This window comes from Lasioglossum baleicum, chromosome 7 (genome assembly GCF_051020765.1).
Source record: "Lasioglossum baleicum chromosome 7, iyLasBale1, whole genome shotgun sequence".
In the NCBI taxonomy this organism is placed as follows: Eukaryota; Metazoa; Arthropoda; class Insecta; order Hymenoptera; family Halictidae; genus Lasioglossum; species Lasioglossum baleicum.
In genome coordinates, this window is record NC_134935.1 from 7,450,716 (window position 1) to 7,473,812 (window position 23,097).

Sequence of the window (23,097 nt, forward strand, 5' to 3'; positions counted from 1 at the left end):
TCAGATCACTGTAAGTTCCACGTTATCCCAGCGCCCAGTCGCGCCCGCTTACTAGTATCGCTGAATAGCACAGGGGCTAGCAATATAGCAGATTTTCGATTTTGTGACGTAGTTTAGGTCCACTATTTCTTCCGGATACTATTTGTTTAACGCTGGAACTACCGAGTTCAAATGGATGTTCAATTATTAATGCTTTTGAAAATAATATATTTCGAACAGTATACATATTATACGCAAAGATATAGACACTATATTTTAAGCCCTTGCCGTATATTTTAACGAGCCAGACTCGTGACGAAGATTTTAGCAGAGTCCAACAAATATGAAAGTTATGCCTTCCTTTTCAGATTAAATAAAATTTGATTCGTTTGTAATCAATGTTTAAGCATTAAAATAAATGTAGACGTACAAAAAATATACATTTTCTTTTCTCTTCTATATTTTTCGGAATAAAGACATGTTAATCATTGTAACTGTAAAAAATTCCTCCACAGTTTTATCACGGCCGCGATACATGTAATCAAGATAACACTGCGAAACCGTCAGACAGGTCGGAACATTCCGTAGTCGTACATCAGCTATCGGCGTTGACAAAATGTTCTCGCGAACCGTTCTCGTGCTTCTATTGTCTTGCATTGCCAGCAGTCTGGCAGCAGAACTCTTGCTGAAGTTGGTATGTGCATATTAACCTTTCCACCTGCAAATCTCATACATATGTGTGAATGCATATTTTGATTATACCTCGTTGATTATCGTGCTATCTCATTTCTACAAAAAAGTTCTACGTTTTCGACAGAAAGTTCGTCGGTCGAATTTTTGCGAGATTCTGGCGAACGGGTTTAGGCAGGGTTCTCGAACGTTGCAATTCAGCGAGCTGTGGGCTGGGTAGGCGTGAACGCGTGAACAGCAAGGGAATCGGAAACGCGAGCGCAGACGTTTCCCGGTTAAACGTGCCAGCCAACCGTCCTCCGGCAATTGGCGTTAAATTCGCAGTCGGTGATACACCGTAGGCAGCCCTCGGGTGGGCGTCGAACGGCACGAGTGAACGAACTTTAAACCGGAAGTTGCCCCGTTTTCGACGGAACCCCGTAACAATCGGGTGAACGAGAGTGCCAGCTCGGCGGCAGGCGTTTCAGCCTCGTAAACTAGCCGGCGCGGAAAGTCTCGGTGCGCTTGTCGCGCGATTAAGCTGTTTATGCGGCCGATACCGCGTTTTCGGCTCGAGCGATCCTAACGAAGCAAGTTAAACAATAAGCCGGCCTGCTGCAGAGGAGCCAGCCTGTCCTGCGGAAACTTTTAATGAGAATCCAGGAGGGGGATAAGTCGACGATTCCGCGACGACGCTGAAAATCAGCTCGATTCCACCAAGAGACCTCTCTCCGCGCCGAGCGAAAAATCGGCGAGAACGACTCCGAAAGAGATCGTGCCTTATCTACCTCATCCGAGCCCCATACTAGCTACTGGAATTTCCCAAAAGCCTCGCCTCTTTTATCGCGCTCCTACGGAAAACGTTCCCAGGAGATTAAATTTCTTCGCAAGCCCGAGACAGCTTTGTTTTGAAAGGCCGGCGAATCCACTTGTAGCACGGGGAACTGTTGTTGATTCAATTAAGACAATTCCATCGGAATACTTTCTTGAAATTTCGCTTACTCTCCTTCTTGGATAGAGATTCGCCAATCTTCAAAACCAGGACAAATCCTTCATTCTTCATTAATTCGTTCACTTGTTGCAAATGCTGTGAGAAACGTACACAGACATTGAAACATTCAACGGGAGTCACACCGAACACAATTTCTGTAGGCTTATTATCAATATAGTACATCTACATATTTCTTTTATTTCTATGAGTAAATTCGTCATCATCCACGATTTCATGTGACATTAAAAAACCTGATAGCCACTTTGTTTCCCGCAAAATAATGGATAAAAAGTTCACATAAAGATAGAAGAAGCAGTGACATCGATATTAAAAAGTAAGGATCGAATTTTCTGTTCTATCCGTTGTTGTCGCGGAGATTCGCGATATCTGGGTAATATAAATGAGCTCGATGACCGAGTTTGATACGGCACGGACGTAATTTCGAAGAAAGTACCGAGATCGCTCGATTTAAGGGACGACTCCTTCTCTCGGTGCCTTCGCCGCGGCGAAGCGTTCGAGGGAATGACCGAAGTTTTCTCCGGTTTAATTAATTTCTTGCTCGTCGAGGGGAACGGGTGAACCGCCGCCTCGCGCCAGGATTTTGTTTGACTAGTTAGCCCTCGCGCGTTTGGTTAAACAGAACAATGGGCTGGTCCTAGGCGCTAGAGGACCACGCTCCGGGGGAACACGCGTCGAAAACTGGATTATAAAGTTCCGTTGTGTTATCACTACTTAAGGGATTAACGCCTTCTTGCGCGACGCCCGTGCAGAATCCTAATCAGCTGTGCTGCCGTTTCAAACTCAATCCCGGTTGCTCGCTTCTCGCTCAGAAAAAGAACGACATATTGGCTTGTCCGGAAAGAACGCGCCGATTTTTTAGGAAAATTCAAAGGCAGCACATTTCCCACCTCGATATACATTGACCGGGTGTTTCATAATTCATGGTAGAAATTAGGTCAGGTCAATTCTATGAAACAAGACGGAAATCGAGAATAACGAAATTGCGTGGGAGGCTTCGTTTTCAAGGAAATTAAATTTAAATATCGAGACGAATAAATGGCGAGTAAGACTCGTCATGAAGATTTTAACGAAGTCTAACAAATATGAACGTTATGTGTTTCTTTTTAGATGAAATGAAAAATTTGATTCGTTTGTAATCAATATTTAAGCTAAGCATTAAGATAAATGTAGCCATACGAAAAATATCAATTTTCTTTTCCCTTCTACGACATTTTTTCTGCAAAGAACATGGTACGGCAAGGGGTTAATAAATAACCGATGTCGCGATCAACTAAATTCAATGAAAATACACTGATTGTATATGTACATCAAACCGATTTACGTATAGCCAAGCTTTACAAAATGCTCGTGGATAGAGGTTTAATGATATTTGTAATATAGTGAACAGTTAACCTAATGAACATTTAAAACATGACATAGTCATTTTACAGGAGACCACAACGGAACCCAACAAGGTGTCCAGCTTGTCGGAAGTGGAAGTTCTTTTAACAGCAGCAGTGGTTGCGTTCTGTTCTGTGGCAATTGTTATCGTGCCCACGATACTCTACCAGTAAGTATGCATTTACAAAATTATTTTCGCTTGGTGTTATCGTTCTTCCCATAGATATAACAACAGTAACACGCAACAGCGTACACTAATATGGTACGTTTCGTGTTAATGAAATACCAAGCTCCTGCAAATGATAAGATTAGTAGTATCAGTCGTGTTTCGATCGTGGCTTCAACTTCAACTTCAACTTAGTCTATGTCATATACCAACGAGTATTAAGGAAATCCTTTTATTGATCGTATGAAAGTGCTGTAATCGATTCTCAATTATCGTTTCAGCAAACTCTGGAGCGAACGAGTTGCAAGACCAAGTCTACTGACAACGACGAAGACGTTTGAAGATGGAAAATGCTGATAGCGTCGTGTTATCGTTAGTCTGCGAATCTATGTATTTTAAGTATTGCTTAAATGATAAGAAAGTTTTATCTTCGATTTGATGAAACCGTGAAGAATGTTTTAACGCTCTACGTTCTAATTGGCATGCAATAAACGTTGATATTCGATCGATAATGACAAACTCTTTTTTAACAATATCTAAAAAATGTATTACTCTTTCAACCTCAGCTTCCAACACGATTTTAATAGAATTTCAACCCGAGTCAATGAAGTTCCGTGTTATTCCCTGGCTAATCAAATCTAAACCGATATCACCGATGCATTCGAAATTCTACCGGGGTCGACGAAGAAATCTAATATTAAACTGCAAAACAAGCAACACGTATAATTAGCAATTTCATTGGCAGTCTCGAACGAGGCATACAGCGGTCCACTAACCCTCGTTACACAAAACTTTCCAACCTCGCTACTCGTGCATCGTAAAACGACACAAACTCCTGTAACGCCACATCCTCGACAGATATTAACCGTAAAATTGACGAGAATAAACATCAACCCTCCGATCGAACGAGTTTTTACGACTATCAGACGATATAGGAAGGTTCCATAAACTTTTCACGCCTCGGAATAATGATTGTTGATGTATTTCAGTTTCTTCCTCTGTTGATCAAGCCGTCGCGTCGGTGACAGGATTATTTGCAGCACGATGCTTAATAAAATGGAGTGAATCTAACTTCGAGTAACGTTCAGGTCACGAAATAGTAGCCTTACACAATCTTCACAAGACTCGCCACTAAAAATTGCTGTACCATTATTCACAATATTGTTTACATTATTAAATATATTGATATCTAATCAATTACTACACATTTAAGTATTGTACGAGGTATTATAACAATTTCATATCCATAAAATGGAAAACATCATATACAATGTAATTATTCGAGTTGAAATAGCTCCGACTGCAAAGAGTTAATAGTATGTATCTCGTCGATGTCTTTAGCTTCCTGTTTCAGCTTACTTAGTCTAAATACTTTTCCACTATCTATGTACATTCCATCGCGTTTTTAACGGCATCGCAATGAAGCCGTGAATTTAAGAGCCATACCTCCAAGGTATAAAAGGTATTTAAAAAGTTCTCCTCGTCAAAGTGAAATTATCAGTGTCGAGAGGAAAGAATGAAGTTTACCCCGACGATTTGCATTCAGAGCCGCATATCTATGCATAACCAGAGCATTATAATAATTTCGTCGGTGTGTACGAAGAAACATGTAGTCGCCTCGGTTATCCATAGAAATTGGGGCTCGCATAACAGAAAAGCTCGGCGCGCTGTTCATTTTTCTTATCGGCCATTCATCGGGATGGCTCATTTCAATATGTATGACGAAAAGTCAATTTTCCTTGATTATCTGAAGCAAACTGGACCACACACGGCATTTATATAACCGAGTAACAGTGTGCGCGTATGACTATGTTTGTGTACGACCAACAAACTATAAGCACGCTGCATCGTGTTATCAACACGACTACTGAATAATAATTCGCAAACCGACGCGGCATCGAGACACACAGATGTAAAAACGTTGACCAGTTGTCGTCCATCATCTACCTATACATATACAAATATATTCAATGTTTATTTACGCCAAACCGGGTGTTTCGTTTAATGGAATATCCGTGCGGCCGAGAAAAGTGATCGGCAGAATTTATCATATTATTACGGGACGGTGGGGAAACGCGTCGCATTCCGACTCGTTTGTTTGCCGAGGTCGTCACGCGAACAGAGTCGCCGATACGTTTCATCGAATCGGCCGATATAGGTACGCAACGCGCTGCTCATCCGAGAGCTTTAATCGTATCGGAAATTGATTTTTGACTGGGATCCGTTGCGGTCTCCAATTTCTTGGATGGCTTGGCACCCACCTTTTCAATTGACCAGGGTCGATTGGAAGTTTTCAGCCGATTTCAACACCGTATCGCGTCCAACATTTTCGCACAGCCTTTTCCCTCGTTTAGAGACCAAACATAGGATTAGTACATTTCTAGAACTATGTGCAAATAAACACTGCGGATGTTTATGCAATTTTCAATTTTAATATCTTAGTTTCAGTGGTAGTAGTCTTTGTATGTAGATCCGAAATATGTAAATGGAAATCGTACTAAATTCTATGGAATTTTATTTTCTAGCATTTTTCGAACACTTTTGGAAGCCACAAATGCATTAAATATCCATAATCTAATTATATTGAACCTTTTGAAAGTGTATTTGAAAATCATAAAGATACTTGGGTAAACTGCCGAAAGTTGGTCAAATCGGATTGAGCTAAAATTTTGCACATATGTTCATTTTGTCCAACGTAGAACTGAGAGCTGTTTGAAAGAAAATATTGAATGTTGAAAGAGGAAACCTGTAAAAAGTGCCTCCGAAACTGGAATCCAAAAGGAAAAGCTCTTACAACCGTGGACGTAACCAATTGGTCGATCGGCGAACGTTCGCGGAAAAACAGAAACATCTTCGCACGGTCGTGATCCGAGTTATGGCAGGCGCGATCGAGCGTACCGAAACCGTAGCTCATAAATTCGCGACTGTCGTTGGACGTACGGGACCAGGCGTGACAGTATAAACCGTGTACATAAAACTCTTACAGCGGGAATGGTAATATAAAGTTTAATACGGCCTCGAACTTTCGCGGATTATGATCGGAAAGGCTTGTCGGTGGCACGGGCCCGAGCGTTCGCCCGCGTCGCATTGCAAATTCGAAACGTTTCTTTAAGGCATGAGGACGGTGGGGGTTTTATACCCCGCGGAAAGCTTACTCAGGAATTCCAGAGCCACTCACCGTGGGACCCGGTAGGAAGTTGTAACTCTTCAGCCGGCGTTCGTATATATGGAAAGTTCCCAGTCAGTAATTTCACTCGACTCCGTCGAATAACGTGAAAATATACCGTCGGTCATTCCGTCGACGTTACGATTTTTAGACGTCGTCGCTCGTGTAAATTCATCTCGTCCATCGAGAATTTAAAAAAATGATTTTACACGCTCCGTTACCATCCAACGTTTATTTCGGCACCGGGTATCGATCGCCAGTATGTTCCCGTCGAACGGTAAACCAGATTTTATCCGCCGTCGACAATAAGCTGTTCGACGAAACGGTGAACTGGTTTAGGGGCTGGTTAAAAAACTAAACAAATATTCCTGCTGTAGTCCAATTTCCACAGTAAGTCGTAACACTCGAATCCCCTGCAACCGTGGAATTTTATGTAAAATCCAACGAAATCAAAATAATGTAGTCATTAAAAACAAAATTGCAAAGTTAAATTTTGTCTTCAATCATTCTGCACCCTTCGGTCCGAATAAGAAGTTTTTGTTCGCTTTTCATGGCACACTTGTTCCTAAAGAGAGGCCAAGAACGAACCAAGAAACTCTGGTTAATTACTCTGGTTAATTCCCTGTCTCGGGAAATAGAATAATTTCAAAAAAATATGATATAGGAATACTGTTTTAAATAGAAAAGTATAACTGGACGTACGAATTTATGATTCTTCTCTTCACTATTCTACAATTTCCCCGAGTGTTCTCCGACTGTCTTCACTTCTCAACTTCCACTAACTCTCTATTCAGGGTTTCTACATGCTGTTACAATCGCCTGTTCCTGGTCAAATTAAAGCGAAGCACTCGGCAACATGCTATCGAGATTGCACGAGTTCCACAAGCTCAAGCAGCCTGTTCTCACGGGTCAATAAAATTATTACAACCAACGATGAATCTTGATTACATAGCGCACCGAGTGTAGCTTAACTTATTCAGTCGTTGCAACTCTCGGCGAAATAGATAAATGACCGAGTAGCAGAAATTCATGATAGGGTCCATTAACGTTTCACGAGGGAATGTTGATACCGGGAAGTTTCGTTCTCGTTATGGAAGTAACAATCTAGTAGCCGAGAGTGTTCGAGGATAGAGTCTATCATTTCTCTCGTTCGATCAGTATGGGATATCGCGTGACACCAAGAATGGCAATTTCTTTTACGAAAGCTAGTGTTGCTCTGACACGTGCTTGGCCACCCCCGTTGCAAACATCGAAGTCCGAGCTTTTTTTCTTCAACGTTTCATGGTGTGCATCATTCATCAGCTCGATCGGACTGCTTTTGCCACTGTTCAACGCGATCTGCAAGTACTATGATGAGCCTATAATTCTTGGGAAAAACGTGAGCCTCTTCGCGGCTGTTGCACAAGTGGCGATCAAGATGATAGTGTGTCGTTTAATGCAGAAACAGTTTCAGGTAAGTTGACGCTTTAGAAAGAATTTTTCCGAGATCGAGAAAAGTTCCCGAAAATGTTCGAGAATTCTCGCACATCCCCACTTATTAGTAGTTCATTGGAAGCATTAATTGCCGACGGTGACAATCGTGAAATCAGATTTATGACGGAAGCGATGCGCTTTCAGAGGTTGTTCTTCGACATGGAGGAATTTTGCGAACATGCGACGGAGAAGGAAAACGCTGTTCTTCAACGCCACGTGGACAGATATAAGTATGTTCACGGGGTTTACACGTTATGGTGCTTTCTCACAACAGTCTTCGTTATATGCGGCCCGTTGTATTCGCCCCAGGCATTCCCGACACACGCAAAATACCCATTTCCGGTGGAAGAACAGCCGCTGAGAAGTATTATTTTTTTCCATCAGTCGCTAGTCGGCTTCCAAGCTTCCGCCGGTATGGCGATCGACGCACAAGTTGCACTTCTACTGCGATACGCTACCGCCAGATTCGAAATCCTGGCGATGAAGCTGGAGAGGGTCCAGTCTGAAAGTCAATTGAACGCATGTATACTGGAACATGCGAGGCTTCTCAGGTAATTCGTCCACCGAATTTTAGACCTCGAATATTGTGCCAGTCGGGTATGAACAGACTGCGGATATTGATGCTGGAGAAAAATTTTCTCCACAGTTTTATATTTCTTCCTGAAATCTGATTCCATAATTTATGGGGTTATGCAATCCTGTAAGCCTGGTAAAACTGAATAAATCTAACATTTTCTTCGCATATATATAAAAATACGGTAAAATGAAAGAATTTTTTAGGGGACATTACCGTTCCCTGAAGTCACTTATACCGATACATCTGTTCTTACAACGAAAAACTAGCTAATTTTACGATGAAAATAATTAGCAGACCTCGAAATGCACAGTACTGCTTAGAGTGCTCAGAATTTTCACAACGAACAAATTTCAGTTACACAAAGAACATATACCGGGCTGTAAGATTCATATGCTTTGCCACCGCGGTCACGACAAACCTTGCAGTAATTTTTGGCAGTCTGAATCTCGTTACTGTAAGTATTGCCGACGCAGAAACTCGCGTGCGTGCTCGACACTTGCGAGTTTACAGAAATTACTGCTGAACAGAAACAGCCGTTACCGTTGAAAATTTTATACGCCCTCGTTGTGGTCAGTGCTAGTGGAGAACTCTTCATGTACGCTTGGCCGGCAGACAGTTTGATACACCAGGTAATAAATCGAACTTGTTGAAAAAAGTTTCACTAGGATTCTTAGTGTTTCATCTTTGTTCAGAGCACAGGTATCGCTAGGAGCGTTTACAATTCAACTTGGTTCGAACAAAATGTGAAACAACAAAAGAAGATGTATTTCATGATATTAAGGTCCCAAAAACGTGAGGCAATCCAGATAACCGGTTTTCTACCACAAATTTCATTGTTCTATTACGCGAAGGTACTTTTTCCTTCTGATTCATGCAAAGCGTGTAATAAATATTTGTGATATATATTTTTATTTGTTTTCAGTTTCTGTACACAGCATTTTCCTACTTCACAGCGTTGCGCGTAATGGTTGAAAAAACCAACGTCGATAGAGACATCGAATAAAATAATGATTAGTCGAGATAAACTTTAGATGTTTACTCGAACTGAGAAAAACAACGAACATTGTCGGAGTAAGATGAAACAAAAACTTTTTGAAAATGTTTACAAAGTTCTTTCGTTTTCATATAGTTGTTTACCAGTCTATATTTTTGCATTGGGATTTTGCACACATGTATTTATTGATTGTTGAAGTACATACATGTGTGATTTTTCTAAGTAAAATATAATTAAAACTATGTGTGTTATATAGAATAGAAACGATTTATTTCCAGCCTCCCGGCTGCGTAGAAATAATAAGGATCTCGGTTTACAAAATTCATGTATTGACCCACACATCCTTTCGTACTTTATTTAAAAAAAGAATAGTACGACAAAATATATGTGTGATACTAACAAAATTGTTTGTTTTCTCGTTCCTTGCCATTCTTTATGCAACAAGTTTGCACCATTTTTCCAAACGTTTTTTCCAAACAAGTTTGCACCATTTTGAATTATCTTGTGACGTCACTTATGGGCACCAGATACTTTGTCCCTTAGACCAGTGGTCCCCAACCCCCGGTCCGTGGATCAAATGGTACCGGGCCGCCCAAGGAACATTAAATACAATTAAATTAAAATTATTAAATCAAAACAATCTAAATTATAAACAATCAACGCCCCCCCCCCTCAGCGGGCCGCGGTCAAATTATAAAACGTTGACCGGTCCGCAGCGATAGAAAGGTTGAGGAGCACTGCCTTAGACCATATACAATGACTCCCACGTCTCTTACCCATCTCTTACACGGCAAAAACATTTGAAATTGGACAACTCTGAAACACGCATAACTTTTGAATCACTGATCTCCTAGGATTGAAACTTGAATTTTTGGCATGGCAGTATTTGGATTTTGCATAACAGTACTTCAACAGTCTTTGGTCGATAGCCAATCGTAGGCACTGTCGATGAGCATAGCTATAGCTTATACATTTTTTGAAAATGTGACGTCACCGTTTACCATGGTCGTGCACGGTCTTTGCCTCTGGGAAAGACTCGGCGTCTTGCATATCCTATATTTATATGTATACTATACTGATACTATACCTATGCCGGATCTATAAGAATGTATGATCTATGGTTCTAGGGTTCGCTCGGCGCAGCACTATAGCGGTGCTAACAAATTTCTAGCTACGAGCACGAGCACTCTCACTCATACTTGCTCATACTCTTCGTTTATGTATGTTTTTCGAAAAATGTAATGATTGTTGATATTGATTGATTGAGTCATGATATTATTCATTACTCCGTCATTGAATATGACCAGATATAGGGAAAGTATTTAATAAATAATTTAAAGTGTAGAGATTACTGTACGCGGAAGCAATAAAAACCATAGTCTACACTTTACACATTCGTGTTGCGTTCATAAAATTATATAATGTGCAAGTTTGAATTTTACAATAATGGTAGTGTGATTTTATAATGATTCAAGCATAACAACTCGTAGAAGACTTGTTTTAGTCTGGATGATCCGATTCATGGCATAATTGACATAACCAAAAAAGTCTACTTCGTATGGAACTTTGTAAAATTGTAAATACATCATGATTCGTGTATTAGTGTCGTGTTCGAGGATTTCTAGTGGTAGCACGCGAAAAATTCATAACAGCAGTCGTTTATTAGATTTTTGGGAACCGAAGAGATCGGGTTATCCGGAAGTACACGATATCGTAAAGAAAGAGGAAAAAGACTTGAGCCTGCTCGGAAGATTGAAAGCAGGATGTCGCGACATCAAGGAGGAGGGTTCTTTATTTATGACAGAAATGCGGGACGGTTTCAAATTGTATCAAACCGAGATATTGCCAGATTCCGAAGAAATCCTGTTCAAGTTCGACGGAACGGAAGATTGCCGAAACAAGTGGAAAGTAACTTGCGACAGCGACTATAACGAAGGTTTCTCGACTGCTAAGTAAGCATCCAATTCACATTGTTTAACGAGCAAAATTATCATTTCCACTTGCTTGTATGTCACTTGCGATGTTTATGGAACCAGATGGATTAGTTTAGGAGATAATCTGTACACAGTTCTTTCTCTAAAAGAATTCAAAATAACGAAGGTCGTTTTTTAAAACTTTTTTATCTGAGTCTATAATAAAAATTTAAAAAATATATTTCATAGATTAGTTTGAGCTGTTCACAAGTCAAATCGGTTAACTTCACTTTGTTAGCTTCAACAAAAGTTAAAAGAATCTTTAAAAATGAATCTGCAGTATCTCATCAAATTTTCTTTACTCCTTTGTGCAGTTAATCGATTTAGCAAACGAGTAACTTGGTTATAAACATGCTGAAAATATCATCGAAATTACAATTTTTCTTTTGCAATATAAACAACAAAGAAATGGTTTATGCATACCTTATCTTTCTTTCAGATTAGACTTTACGCTTTCTGGTACAGGACTGTTCCATGGCGAGCTAAATCCTCGTCTGCCTAAGGACGGTACAATTGGGAAAGCCGGTTATTGTAATATAACTACCGTAACCAAGAGAAAATCTTTTAAACGGAAGACCACGTACAGTCTTGACCCTTACAATTCTGTAATTTTAAGAGTTCGGGGAGACGGCAGATGTTACATGTTGAATCTGTTGCAAAAGGGAATGCTTGATATTACATGGTACCGTAATTACAACTATTTCATGTACACCACAGGCGGCCCTTACTGGCAGCACATTAAGATACCATTCAGCAAGTTTGTATATAGTTCAAAGGGTGGGGTACTAGACGATCAGAGGCCTTTACCGCCCAACATGGTCACACATTTCGGAATCACGCTCGGCGACAAGAATCATGGGCCCTTCAAACTAGAGATCGATTATATCGGAGTGTGTTACGATGCAACACTGTTCGAGGACTGTGCCTACGAAATGATCGACATGACCAAATCTTAACCGTCGTAGAAAAAATATAATAAATCTATGAAGAATGTATTAACAGTGTATTTCTTCATTGCTCAGCGATTAATCAATCGTACACACGATGTACCTAGCGAGGTGTCTGCCTGGTGTCCGTCTTTTTTCTCAGAAACTTGTATGTGTTCTTTGACAACAAGTAGCTTATACCACCTGCTAGCGTTGTCAACGCTGTCACGTAGCACAGGCCCACCAGAATCGGGTGATTCACAAAATGGAAAATAGGGGCAGCCAGAGTCCCAGCAGCGAACGACAACTGTACGCCGGTGTTAATTTTACTTATGTATGTCGGGGCTAACTGTACAGTCGCGTGTGTGGGGTCAAAATACCTTGCCAGGGTTTTCTGAAACATTTCAATAAACTGATCAACGGACTATTCATTATCCATACACATTTGGCTTCTCTATCTTTGCTCTAATGTCTGTGGGAATTGTTAGTATTCCTTAAATAATTTCTTAAGACACGTACTGGTGGAGGTAAAGAACGGTATCTAATGTACGAAGCAGCAGAAACTAAGGCAACATCCCTCACAACAACAAGACACGTTAGAGGAATAGGAACCAATCCCACACAGGCCAGAGATAAAAACAGTGTGCCCACTAGCAATTTGTCAGCACATGGGTCTAGGAAACTACCAAGCTTCGAAGCTTGCGTTATCCATGTACGCGCGATCCATCCGTCTGCCATATCACTGAATCCTGCAATTATTAAAAGCCACAGTGCTACCTGTAACGCAAGCGAAAAACATTAGTACAACCGAGTTGCGACGATATCTTAGATGTTGTCACATGTTACCTGATAGTCCTGCGACAAAATTAAATAACTCAAATAAGGGGATGCTACAATTCTACCCATACAAAGAAAGTTCGGCACTGTCCAAATGTTCTCCTTCTCTATAATCTCCTCGACTTTTCGTTTGGTGTGCTTGATATCTTGGAGTATCTGCGTTCTTAACGCTTTCCTCCTAGCTATTCGTTCGTTCTTCGAGACATAGTTTTTTTGGTGGTCGTTGATCCCAGTGGAGTACACGCTGGTACGATATGTGAAATATTGTTTCAGACATTTCTCTAGCAAGCATCTATTCGATGTTGCGGTCTGCTTGAAACGTAATATGGTACAATAGCTCATTGCCATTTTTCCTGTTTTTGAAACGATACAAAGAGAAGTAAACAACAGCAACGGGTTTCGTGATCGCATTCGAAATTACGCATTTCACGACGTTACAAATACCGACATCATATAAAAAATTGTGTATATAGTACCTACAACATGAAACGAGTTTAGAATTCAACGTTACGAACGTATTTTGCCTGAAATTTCGAATCTTCTGAATCGTCTTCAACTTTCGGACCACTAGAATTAAAGCAACTCATGAGGAACAACATTTCATTCGTGTACATGTTTATTTAAACAGCGTTCTCGCGATCCGTTTTTAATTAAGCGTTTACTTGACATCGAATTAAACGAAATCTCGAGAGGTTATGTTAACCAAAAACAAATAACGCATGTGCCTTACCCCTATCAGCTGAAACATTGCCGAGTTTCGTACGGCAGTAAAATTAATTCGAGATTGTCGCCGCCTTTGTATGTAAACTACCTATACCAATTATACAATTGATTTGATGATTTTATTCGATGTGTTTATTACTCTTTAAATTAAGAGACATGATTTATCTACAAGTGATGCTGAACAATATGGCAGAATGAATGCATGTACATGCGGTATCTATATTAAATAAAGTTATTCTCGTTGAGAACAGAGTCAACAACAACATCGTGGAATCAAATTATCGATTCTATTTCGATCGACGTGTAAAACGTTTCGTAAACGACACAATGTGCGCATCAAATGAAAGAAGAACGTAAGATATACTTATCATTTTTTCGAATACGCGAGGTGAAGATGCGTTACAAAATATCGATTATCGATAACGTGAACCATCGTTTTTCGATATTCATGCCTTGGTTCCCACGTTAAAATAACAATTTCGAAAGAATAGTCCTGCGATTCACGTTGTCAACGTTTTAATTGTTTCGGCCTCGCTCTTTTTATTTATCTAAAAATTTCTTTAAAAGAATCTTTGATAAAACTCAAGTCATTTGGTCAGCTCGAACTTTGGTTCGCTCCACTTTTTGATCAATCTTTGAATGAAATCTTTGAATAAAAACGTTTTATTTAATATATACGTGTGTAAAAGAAAAGCGAACGTGCTGGTGAAAATGATAAATATATCTGTTTTTCAATTAACATTTTATTTATCATCGTCGGTCGACTACGCGTGCTGTTGAATAGGAATCGTCTGACCACGCGATCGGCTTATTCTACTTCTTGCGAATGCTTTATTTATAGGTTTCGAGCCATAAAAGGGGACTCGGTTTACGATTCCGACTAAACTCATCGTACCCACTTTGCTTTGAGCTATCATTTTCCTACCTTTCTCTCTACTCTTTTCTTCTCTTTTTCTCCCTAGCTTCCTCAGCCATTCTACCGCTTCCTCTGACCCCCTCTCGCTCGATATTTCCTCTATTCACACACCCCTTTCAAGTTCCCTACACATATTTTCTTCCCCCTTTGCACTAATAATTCTTACACCATTATTAAAAACATTTGTTGCATTATCAATTTTCTATCCGATAATTGTAAACCACCAAGAAAGTATTCTATCAGTTTTTCTATCGATAAAATGAAGAGAATCATATAAACTGGAAATGTTTCAGAAACTCGGGTTTCGAATAAGCTCCGGGTGCGAAGGTAAAAAAAAGAACGTAAAAATGACACTACTGAAAAACGTCATCTTCGCATTATCGAGAAATGAGAAGGCGCCTCTCGTGCCCTTGCAATCCTAGAAAAACAAGTCTACCCCGTTAACAAATTATGCTCTACGTGGACGGGCAATGGATTTCAGGCAGAAGCTGTGCGACCACCAGTTCTGGCACTGCCTGTATGTATTCGTATTGCAGTGAGAACCGCTGCCGATCGGAGTGCCCCTTGTCGGAGCATGCGAGCGTCCGGTGTAGCGCAGGCGTACGGCTGGTCGAGGTACTGCAGGCGCACACGTCTCGGCGAGCAACAGAGTGCTGTGTGTACAACCCCCGCCCACGTATTATTATTCGGTCAGCTCGTGTACCCACGTTTCAACGGGGATCACGAACGCAAGATAGAGGAACCGCCTCGTGCCGGAGAAACAAGGCCCGCGGATACCGAGAGCGGATGATGAGTCGTTTATTCCAAGTCGTGGACTCGCCGCGTCGTCCGATCGACACAACCACGTAAAGAGGAAGGCTTTAATGCGACACAAGGACGAGCATGATTCTGGCTGGATCAGACCATTTTCTGGCGGGTAAGTCCACTATACCTAACCCTCCCTCTCATTCTCTCTACGATAGAATCCGCTACGCCAGCAATCGGGGATGCTTGATCGATCCCCAAAAGCCTCTCGCGACCATCGTCCTCGACGAAATTAACACACCCGAGAGAGCCTAATCGTAACCGATCGTCCCGTTAGGCGGACACCAAAACCCCTCCGCCCCACCCCCTCTTCCTACCCCCCACTGATACATGTGTGCCAACAACGGTCAACTTTTCATGGCTCTGACAAACGCGACGACTCTGTATCCCTGTGTCCCTGTGTGTGAAAACTGGCTACGTGATCGGACCTCCGTGTACGTGTGCGTACGCGGGTGCGTGTTACTTGAACGTGTCATGTCGTCGCGTGCCCATTGGTGTTCGTGCGCAGCGGTGGTGGAAGTGTTGCGTATCGGGAAGGGTTGCATTAGCAAGGGATGAACACTAGGAAATTTTCCTTGTATCTCGTTTGTCGAACTGAGCATCCTAATTAAAACGACGACCTTGCATGTGACGTATCACGTACCGATTGATTTGATAGTTAGACGCGATGTAAATTAAGATGTGTCTTGTTCAGCTGAGAACGTAGTCAAACATGAATGAACCAACCGCTCTAACTAGGATTTCTCTGCAATATTAACCCTTAGCACTCGAGGGACGACTCTGAGGCACCGCTAAATATTGCTATATCAGTAATGTAAAATTGTTACGTTATTAAATTATTTTACATTATAAATTTTGGAAAAAGTTGCTCTGACTTCTCAGAAAAAGTTCAAATCGTATAGTCCAATATTAAAAAAGTTATCGTTTTTTAAGAACGTCTGAATATTAACCCTTTGGACTCGAAGCAATTTTAATTCTAAAATCAAGATATTTCTTTCAACCCAGGTCATTTTTAATCTATGTAATCTGTTTTACATTGTGCACATCAAATTGAAACTGTTGTCTCATACGACAGTCGAGTTTTTTACAATTTGTAGAATACAGACTAATTGACTAATATTACAACTGTTTTGAATAATGGTATGGCAATTTTTAATGGCGCCGGGGAGTCACCATCCTTATCTGATGACCCTTTTTAACAGTGCAAGGGGTTAAGGATGATTATTGTTTCTCCAACATTGTGAAAAGAGCCAGCAGATCTTCGCGACAAACTACTGAAGTGCATCGTGTGGATTGAACGGGTGGAAAAATGCATTTGCGATTCGAAGGGGATGAAAATATCGATGATCCATCGTGGATGGAGACTCAAGGTATAGTTCCGTTGTCATGGTAGCTGAGCTTCGAGCAATTTCGAGAATGATCCGCTCGGATTTCATCGATCCTGAGGACGACTGTCCGTTCTCAGGCGCGTTCATCGGCCGGTCGAGAATATTTCAAGGCGGACCGGCCTGCTTCTCGTCCGCAATGCGCAAAACGAGGAGTTTTTGTTGGAAGGCGGCGGTAAGCGACGCCTCGGATAATGCACGGTTCCGTCGTCAAAGGGCGGCGATTATAATTATCGCCGCGAGGATCGGCCGATCGAACCGAAAGTCCTCGGAAACGGAAACGGAATTCTTCGGCGTCGCTGGCCTCCCGAGCGATACCATAGCACGACGTTGACGACGGTGGCGGCGCGCAGTGGACCGAGTCGACGATTTCGCAGACGTCCTCGAGAAACTTTTGAATCGCGAAACACATTCCAATGGAACTTTCACTGAAAAATACTAAGAAATCATTCCTTTCGATTCACGTAAATTGTAGTGCATTTTAGGTTTTTTAATAGTATTACTTGTTAATTTCTTGAATTGGATCGCTTCGATAAACAAGACATTGGAAATGGATCTCGCATTGGAAAGTATGAGAAAATAAAGTACTAAAAAATCATTCCTTTTTTGACCGCTTGATTGACACATTAAAGTGAACAGACGAAGAGTTCTTTTTATCAAGGAAAGTTATTCTCTTTTATTTTGTTTGTTCTCTTCCGCAAGCTAATTTTATTCTAGCACACTTCGCCTATGATATTTTATGCTATCTATTTTTGTCGCTGGAATCAGATTCAGCAGCAACCCTATCTCTGCACGTTAACTTTTACATGGCAATTCCTGATTGTTCTTCAGTTTGTCGTTCATCGACGCTCGAGAAAGTCGTTAACCCTTCCGATACTAACAATAAGGGTCGCTAGAGAATCTGTGCCAGTGGGCCGAACGAGTGAACGAATTCTTTAACGAAACGGACCCGGAAAAATCGAGTTATGATCTTCATGTTTTTCGTGTTCTAACAAATTCGATTCAAACCATAAATATCTTACTCAATGATATGTGACAAGAACATAAAAACGTACAATAATTTTGCTGTTCGTCAACGAAAATATTAAAGATATTCAAAATCTTCACCAGCATTATTATAAGGCAAGGTGTTAATTAGGTCATGTTGAGACAATTTGACTAACGTCTGAATTACGTTTTAATAGAAGGAAAAAGGTGTGCTCTAAAAGGGCAGTTATTTATCGTGTACGGGGGAAAGGCGTTCACCCGTGCATATATCGAACGCGTTCAAACACCGGCGATACATTACGTCGTAACGACCTGGAATAATTAATAGTTGCTCCAATTATCGTCGGGGGTACCTCGGAATGGTCGAAATTTAACAAAATTGAACCATTCGAATTTACACTACCATAAAAGTCCACTCGAACAATTACGTTTTAGAATGATAATGTGCCCGCCTGATTTGTTTTCCAGTACCTGTGGAAGCGACAGCGTTTCTAGCTGCCGTTGCTGGTTTCGTGTTCCTACTGTTGGCTCTGTTTTTGTACCTGTCCCGGAAGTGGTGCTTCACCCCGCCGTCCACCACCACGCTCTTCGGCGGCGTTTGCGTGCCCTTATGCGAGTCCAACAACAGCTCCACTTCTCAGATCGCGAAAAACATAGGTAACTCTACTATCCTTTCATTCCGATCTTCGTCTACCACACTGACAGCAGTGCACGGTTAAACACGATTCAGCCCCACTCTTATTTTCGAATGAAGAACATTTTATTTCAAGTAATCATTGTCCTACCATTAAAATTGTCGCACCAATAGCTGATTGAACTCAGACTAATTGGCCAAGGGTTAATCAGCAGAGTGGTCTCTCGTTTCTGAGATTTTAGTGTTTGATTTTCTGCCGCAGGAAAAGCATTTTCCTACTCGGATCCAGAGACCAGCTCCGATTCTGAAGAAGACGCTCTTCGTCGATTGAATCCGCGTCCTCCACCACCCCCGGACACCCTCACCATACAAGCTGAAGATGGTCCCACCATCGTGGGTGAGTAGCTTTATTCTATGCTACGATTTTTACCTGAAAGGAGTATCAAAATGTTCTGTATCAATTTCGGAGAATAGAAACCGAATACATAGCAAGTTTTTTTGCTATCTATTATACATAATTTTTATATGTATATATTAGGCGGACTTTTAATTGTTATTCATTTTCGACTTATATTGTAAATTTTCTTCCACCTGTCGTCCAACACCTTGTATGTAAATATTTTATAACTCTGTTTATAATGCTGCATACAATTTTATAAAATAGTTAGCCATAAAATGGTTCGTTTTTGTCAGACGCTGGCACCACCTCCGGCAGCTGCACGGAGGAGCACACCCCCACCGATCAACAACAGGTGAACCAACAGGAACTAAACTGCGAAGACGCGGTTTCCACGTATCACGATCGAATATCGTGTTCTCGATCCGAGCCGCTGGTATATAAATAATTAATCGGTCCCCGGGCATCCGCGCGTGTGTTTGTTGTCACGCAACCCTCTACCGCACCGTACTGTACAAACCATACGCGCCGGTTCTACCATTTATCGTTGTAGCTCGTTGGATCTGGCAAGATTAAATTCTAAAAAAATTCTTTCATTTCTTTGCACTTCTAAGAAATAGTTTTTACATCACAATAGCCTGAAGAGATATTTAGGTGGTCTTACTTAAATGGACCACCTTGTATATACTTGAGTGAAGAGATTTCCGTAATTGTATATATACCAAATTTGAAACTGATCGTTCGACCAGTGGTGGTGGTAGGCAGATCCAACGTGTCCATGCCCCACAAACGGTTCTCAAATTGTACAATGCAGATGTGAACTCAGCACATCTTTTGTTTAGTGCGTAGTGGATGTCGGAGCATCCAGTATCCTGCTGGGCAGCAGGGAACAAGAGGTGGAGGTCGAGCAGAATGGGCCGACGACCAACGACGTCATCACGACGATGGGCACCGTCGCTGAAGAAGTGGGCAGCCTCGAGGTTGCGTTCTTGTACGACGCCCCCATGCGCGAGATGACGGTTCGTGTCTGCGTCACGCGTGAAATTAGACTTTCCTACTTGCAAATCTGTTTATTGCCGTTTAGGTACACGTACTCCAAGGACGAAACTACCCCGAAGGCATTGGAGGCAGTCAAGTTCGACTGGTCTTGCTACCATCGAGGAAGCAACGTCGCAAAACTCGGGTGCGACAGGGCTCGTCTCCACAATATATGGAGAGTTTCCTGCTTCCTCGGGTAAACCCCGAGGACGTGAACGCTATGGGGGTGCGGCTGCGAGTCTACTTCTGGGGTGGAAGAATGCGTCGAGAGAGACTGCTCGGCGAGGCCAGGGTCTCCTTCGATCAAATCAATCTTCAGCTTGAGACGACTCTTTGGTTGACGCTGCAGCCACCTCCTTCGTCCTCGGTAAATCTTCATGGTGTACACCAGGGATCTCCTTTCCCCACCAACCTCTCTTTGATATAGCGCGCACATGTGATGATGACTTGGTTGTTTTCTTTGAAAGGTACAAGACTGGGCGACAACCGGCAGCTTGACTCGCAGCGACTCGACAGGCTCTCAACAGTCGGTCCAGTCGTACGCCTCGCCCACTGTACCTCCTTATGGCAGCAGCATGAAGGGCGGAAGCGTCGCGGAGATTCTAATCTGCTTGTCGTACAACGGGACGACGGGACGTTTAGCGGTTGAAATAATCAAGGGGTCACACTTCCGGGGTGGAGGTGGCAACGACACCAAGCCGCCGGATACATACGTCAAGCTCGTTCTTGTGGACAGCAACGACCACGAGATAGAACGGTCGAAAACGGGGCTGAAGCGTGCCCAGCCGAATCCTCTTTACAAGGAAACGTTCATATTCCAGGTAAACCTGCATCTTCATTGCTGGATATTGACGTAGTTAAAAAATACCATTTACAATGACGAGTTGAAGAAGTGCCGTCTACAAAGGTCACTCTGTCCTCGCTACTATGCAATGACACAATAATTACTAGACTGCGGATCTGTACGCAATATAAAAATGTTCTGCATTGAATGTGAGCAGCAGTAATGACTTCGTTGCATTAAAAACAATGTTACAATATAATACAATATAATTATATTTCATCCAGCCAATTTCTTCATAAATGCATAAAGATCTGCGGTCTAATAATTACGTAATTCAATTACAATGTATTTAAATTGGTACAAATCTATTTGCAGGTCGCCCTGTTCCAGCTGGCGGACGTGACGCTTTTCCTGTCGGTGTACAACCGGCGTAGAGGAAGTATGGGCAAGAAAGGCAGAGAGATGATTGGCTGGCTGAGCCTGGGCTTGAACAGTTCCGGGCCCGAGGAGCTCCAGCATTGGAACGACATGCGTGCAGCGAGCTACCCGACGCAGGTCCAGCGTTGGCACTCGCTGTTGCGACCTTGAACACAGAGTTCCTGTTCACGGAGAAACATTTTATGCTAAGGACACGGACATGGTACGCATCAAATGATCGACGGAGACACGGTCAAAAGAGACGTGGACTTTTTGCCTCGGCGGTCGGTTACACCACGCACCAACAAAATATTCATGAAAACAAAGAAACACGATCGTTTCGCAACGAGAGACAGGCTAAAAATGAAAAAGAACGAACAACACCGAATAGGAGACACGTATATACTGTTTTTAGAGGCGGCGCCCGGGCCTTATGGGGCCCCAACCGGGCCCGTCCACTGCCTGACACGTCTGTCTGTGTCGTCGATCCTGCGAACCAGAGCCTCGTCGTCATCAATTTTACGCACGCGGTAACGCTCCGAGTTACAGAAACTCTCTATCGATGTACCAAGTACATTATCCCCCTTTTTGATACGCCGGACGGAGTCGTGGGTGTTTTCAGCGTACGATACTACGTATGTATATCTAATTAGACACTCTAACGAACCGTGGTACCGCGAGACAAACACTTTTCACACGGCCACACAACCGCGCGGTTCCAGGGTGTTCACATTAATCATGTGTTTCCCGAGTTGGCTACCGATTGATTCTATACTATGCCCAACGAGTCCGGTCAGTTAGGCTAAACAAACGCACATGATTACCACTCGCCACGAAGTGGAGTCACATTTTTCATAGACATCTTGTTAACCCCCTGCAATACGATTTATTTTACGATTACAACGACTTCTTTGGCGTTTCCAATTGACTAGGAACATTTGAAATGAAATTTCCATTTGAATTCTGAATTCTGAATTCTTGAATCGAAGTCTTCGTCACGAGTCTGACTCGATATTATAGCGCGCATGGGGTTAACAAGGGAAGTGCGCTGATTGTTTCGTTTATCTGACTTATCTCCTTGGATAAACTATAACGAAAATGATCCCACAAATATGTTACCTGGCAAAATTATTTCTTTGTGGTTTCAAGGAAATTTGAAAAGAACAATTCAGTTTTTAATATTCTCTGATGGATTCGGTCTCTGATTTTTCATAATCCAAGCCAAAGTGAGAACACCCTGTACATATAAGTACACGTACTTCGTTTATCTTGATCATCTTGCACGAGAAAAGAGAAACATTTTCCTGTGCTCTTTTCAATGAATATTCGCGACGTTCAAAAAACAAAATTAGTGAAAACGTAGCCATTCTCTCTTAATGTTTTCTGCTTGTTGCATTTTCTTTATCGTAAATGTGTTAAAATTACGAATACATTGCATTGCAACATACAATGCAATGTTCGCTGTCGTGAACTAGATTTTTCGAAGCTCTGGATCAACATTGACCCGGTCACCGCGAGGGTGATCAAGATGAACGAATCTACCTCGTGTGCGGTACGTGGTACGCGGACAATTCGGTTCCGAATCGCTAGCGCGAACACACCGCGAAAAAGAAAGAAACAAAGAGAAAAACGGAAAACCAGTATAAAATTGCGGCATCGATACAAAACTCTCCGACTCGATTATGTGCCTGAGCCAACCTTGACCGTTTATTTTTTACTTTGTGCCTTTCACCATTTTTAGGCCGCGTGTCCGTCGACGGAGAATCGTCGTGGGATACACAGCCGGGTCGAGAGTTCGCTAAGCAAAAACGTACAATTCTCACGTTCACTTAAAATCTCTCTCTACTGTCGTCCACCTAT

General features: G+C 41.9%; 4 protein-coding genes and 1 long non-coding RNA gene across 18 annotated transcripts; 4 read left to right on the forward strand and 1 right to left on the reverse strand.

Annotated features, from left to right (window-relative positions):
* The first annotated feature begins 546 nt into the window (after positions 1–546).
* On the forward strand, positions 547–4,608 carry LOC143210306 (uncharacterized). Its single transcript, XR_013009232.1, has 3 exons — positions 547–673; positions 3,091–3,209; positions 3,488–4,608. It is a non-coding gene; the product is annotated as an uncharacterized LOC143210306 (long non-coding RNA).
* Positions 4,609–7,490: 2,882 nt separating this feature from the next.
* On the forward strand, positions 7,491–9,804 carry LOC143210559 (odorant receptor 13a-like). The gene is made up of 6 exons (XM_076427514.1): positions 7,491–7,825; positions 7,990–8,396; positions 8,777–8,876; positions 8,950–9,051; positions 9,115–9,273; positions 9,345–9,804. The coding sequence occupies exons 1-6, from the start codon at positions 7,532–7,534 to the stop codon at positions 9,423–9,425; spliced, it is 1,143 nt and encodes a 380-aa protein (XP_076283629.1). The 5' UTR covers positions 7,491–7,531; the 3' UTR covers positions 9,426–9,804.
* Positions 9,805–10,578: 774 nt separating this feature from the next.
* Cia30 (complex I intermediate-associated protein 30) lies at positions 10,579–12,384 on the forward strand. Of its 2 annotated transcripts, XM_076427509.1 has the most exons (3): positions 10,579–11,368; positions 11,829–12,071; positions 12,159–12,384. In XM_076427509.1, exons 1-3 carry the CDS (start codon positions 11,004–11,006, stop codon positions 12,343–12,345), a joined length of 795 nt encoding a protein of 264 aa, XP_076283624.1. In that variant the 5' UTR covers positions 10,579–11,003; the 3' UTR covers positions 12,346–12,384. The 2 variants fall into 2 exon arrangements, with proteins under 2 accessions (XP_076283624.1, XP_076283623.1); XM_076427508.1 differs by having other exon boundaries at positions 10,581–11,368; positions 11,829–12,384.
* Positions 12,376–15,883, reverse strand: Cls (cardiolipin synthase). 7 transcript variants are annotated; one of them, XM_076427505.1, is made up of 5 exons: positions 14,801–15,882; positions 13,633–13,719; positions 13,162–13,505; positions 12,835–13,092; positions 12,376–12,709 (listed from the first exon to the last, which is right to left on the reverse strand). In XM_076427505.1, exons 3-5 carry the CDS (start codon positions 13,498–13,500, stop codon positions 12,440–12,442), a joined length of 867 nt encoding a protein of 288 aa, XP_076283620.1. In that variant the 5' UTR covers positions 13,501–13,505; positions 13,633–13,719; positions 14,801–15,882; the 3' UTR covers positions 12,376–12,439. The 7 variants fall into 7 exon arrangements, with proteins under 7 accessions (XP_076283620.1, XP_076283619.1, XP_076283618.1 ...); XM_076427504.1 differs by having other exon boundaries at positions 13,629–13,719; XM_076427503.1 differs by lacking the exon at positions 14,801–15,882 and adding an exon at positions 13,883–14,794.
* Positions 15,417–21,453, forward strand: Syt14 (Synaptotagmin 14). Of its 7 annotated transcripts, none has more exons than XM_076427494.1 (9): positions 15,731–16,409; positions 16,798–16,965; positions 18,436–18,624; positions 18,864–18,998; positions 19,295–19,434; positions 19,841–20,017; positions 20,083–20,403; positions 20,504–20,857; positions 21,196–21,453. In XM_076427494.1, the coding sequence occupies exons 2-9, from the start codon at positions 16,905–16,907 to the stop codon at positions 21,406–21,408; spliced, it is 1,590 nt and encodes a 529-aa protein (XP_076283609.1). In that variant the 5' UTR covers positions 15,731–16,409; positions 16,798–16,904; the 3' UTR covers positions 21,409–21,453. The 7 variants fall into 7 exon arrangements, with proteins under 7 accessions (XP_076283615.1, XP_076283613.1, XP_076283614.1 ...); XM_076427493.1 differs by having other exon boundaries at positions 15,731–16,404; XM_076427495.1 differs by having other exon boundaries at positions 15,731–16,297.
* Positions 21,454–23,097: the final 1,644 nt, after the last annotated feature.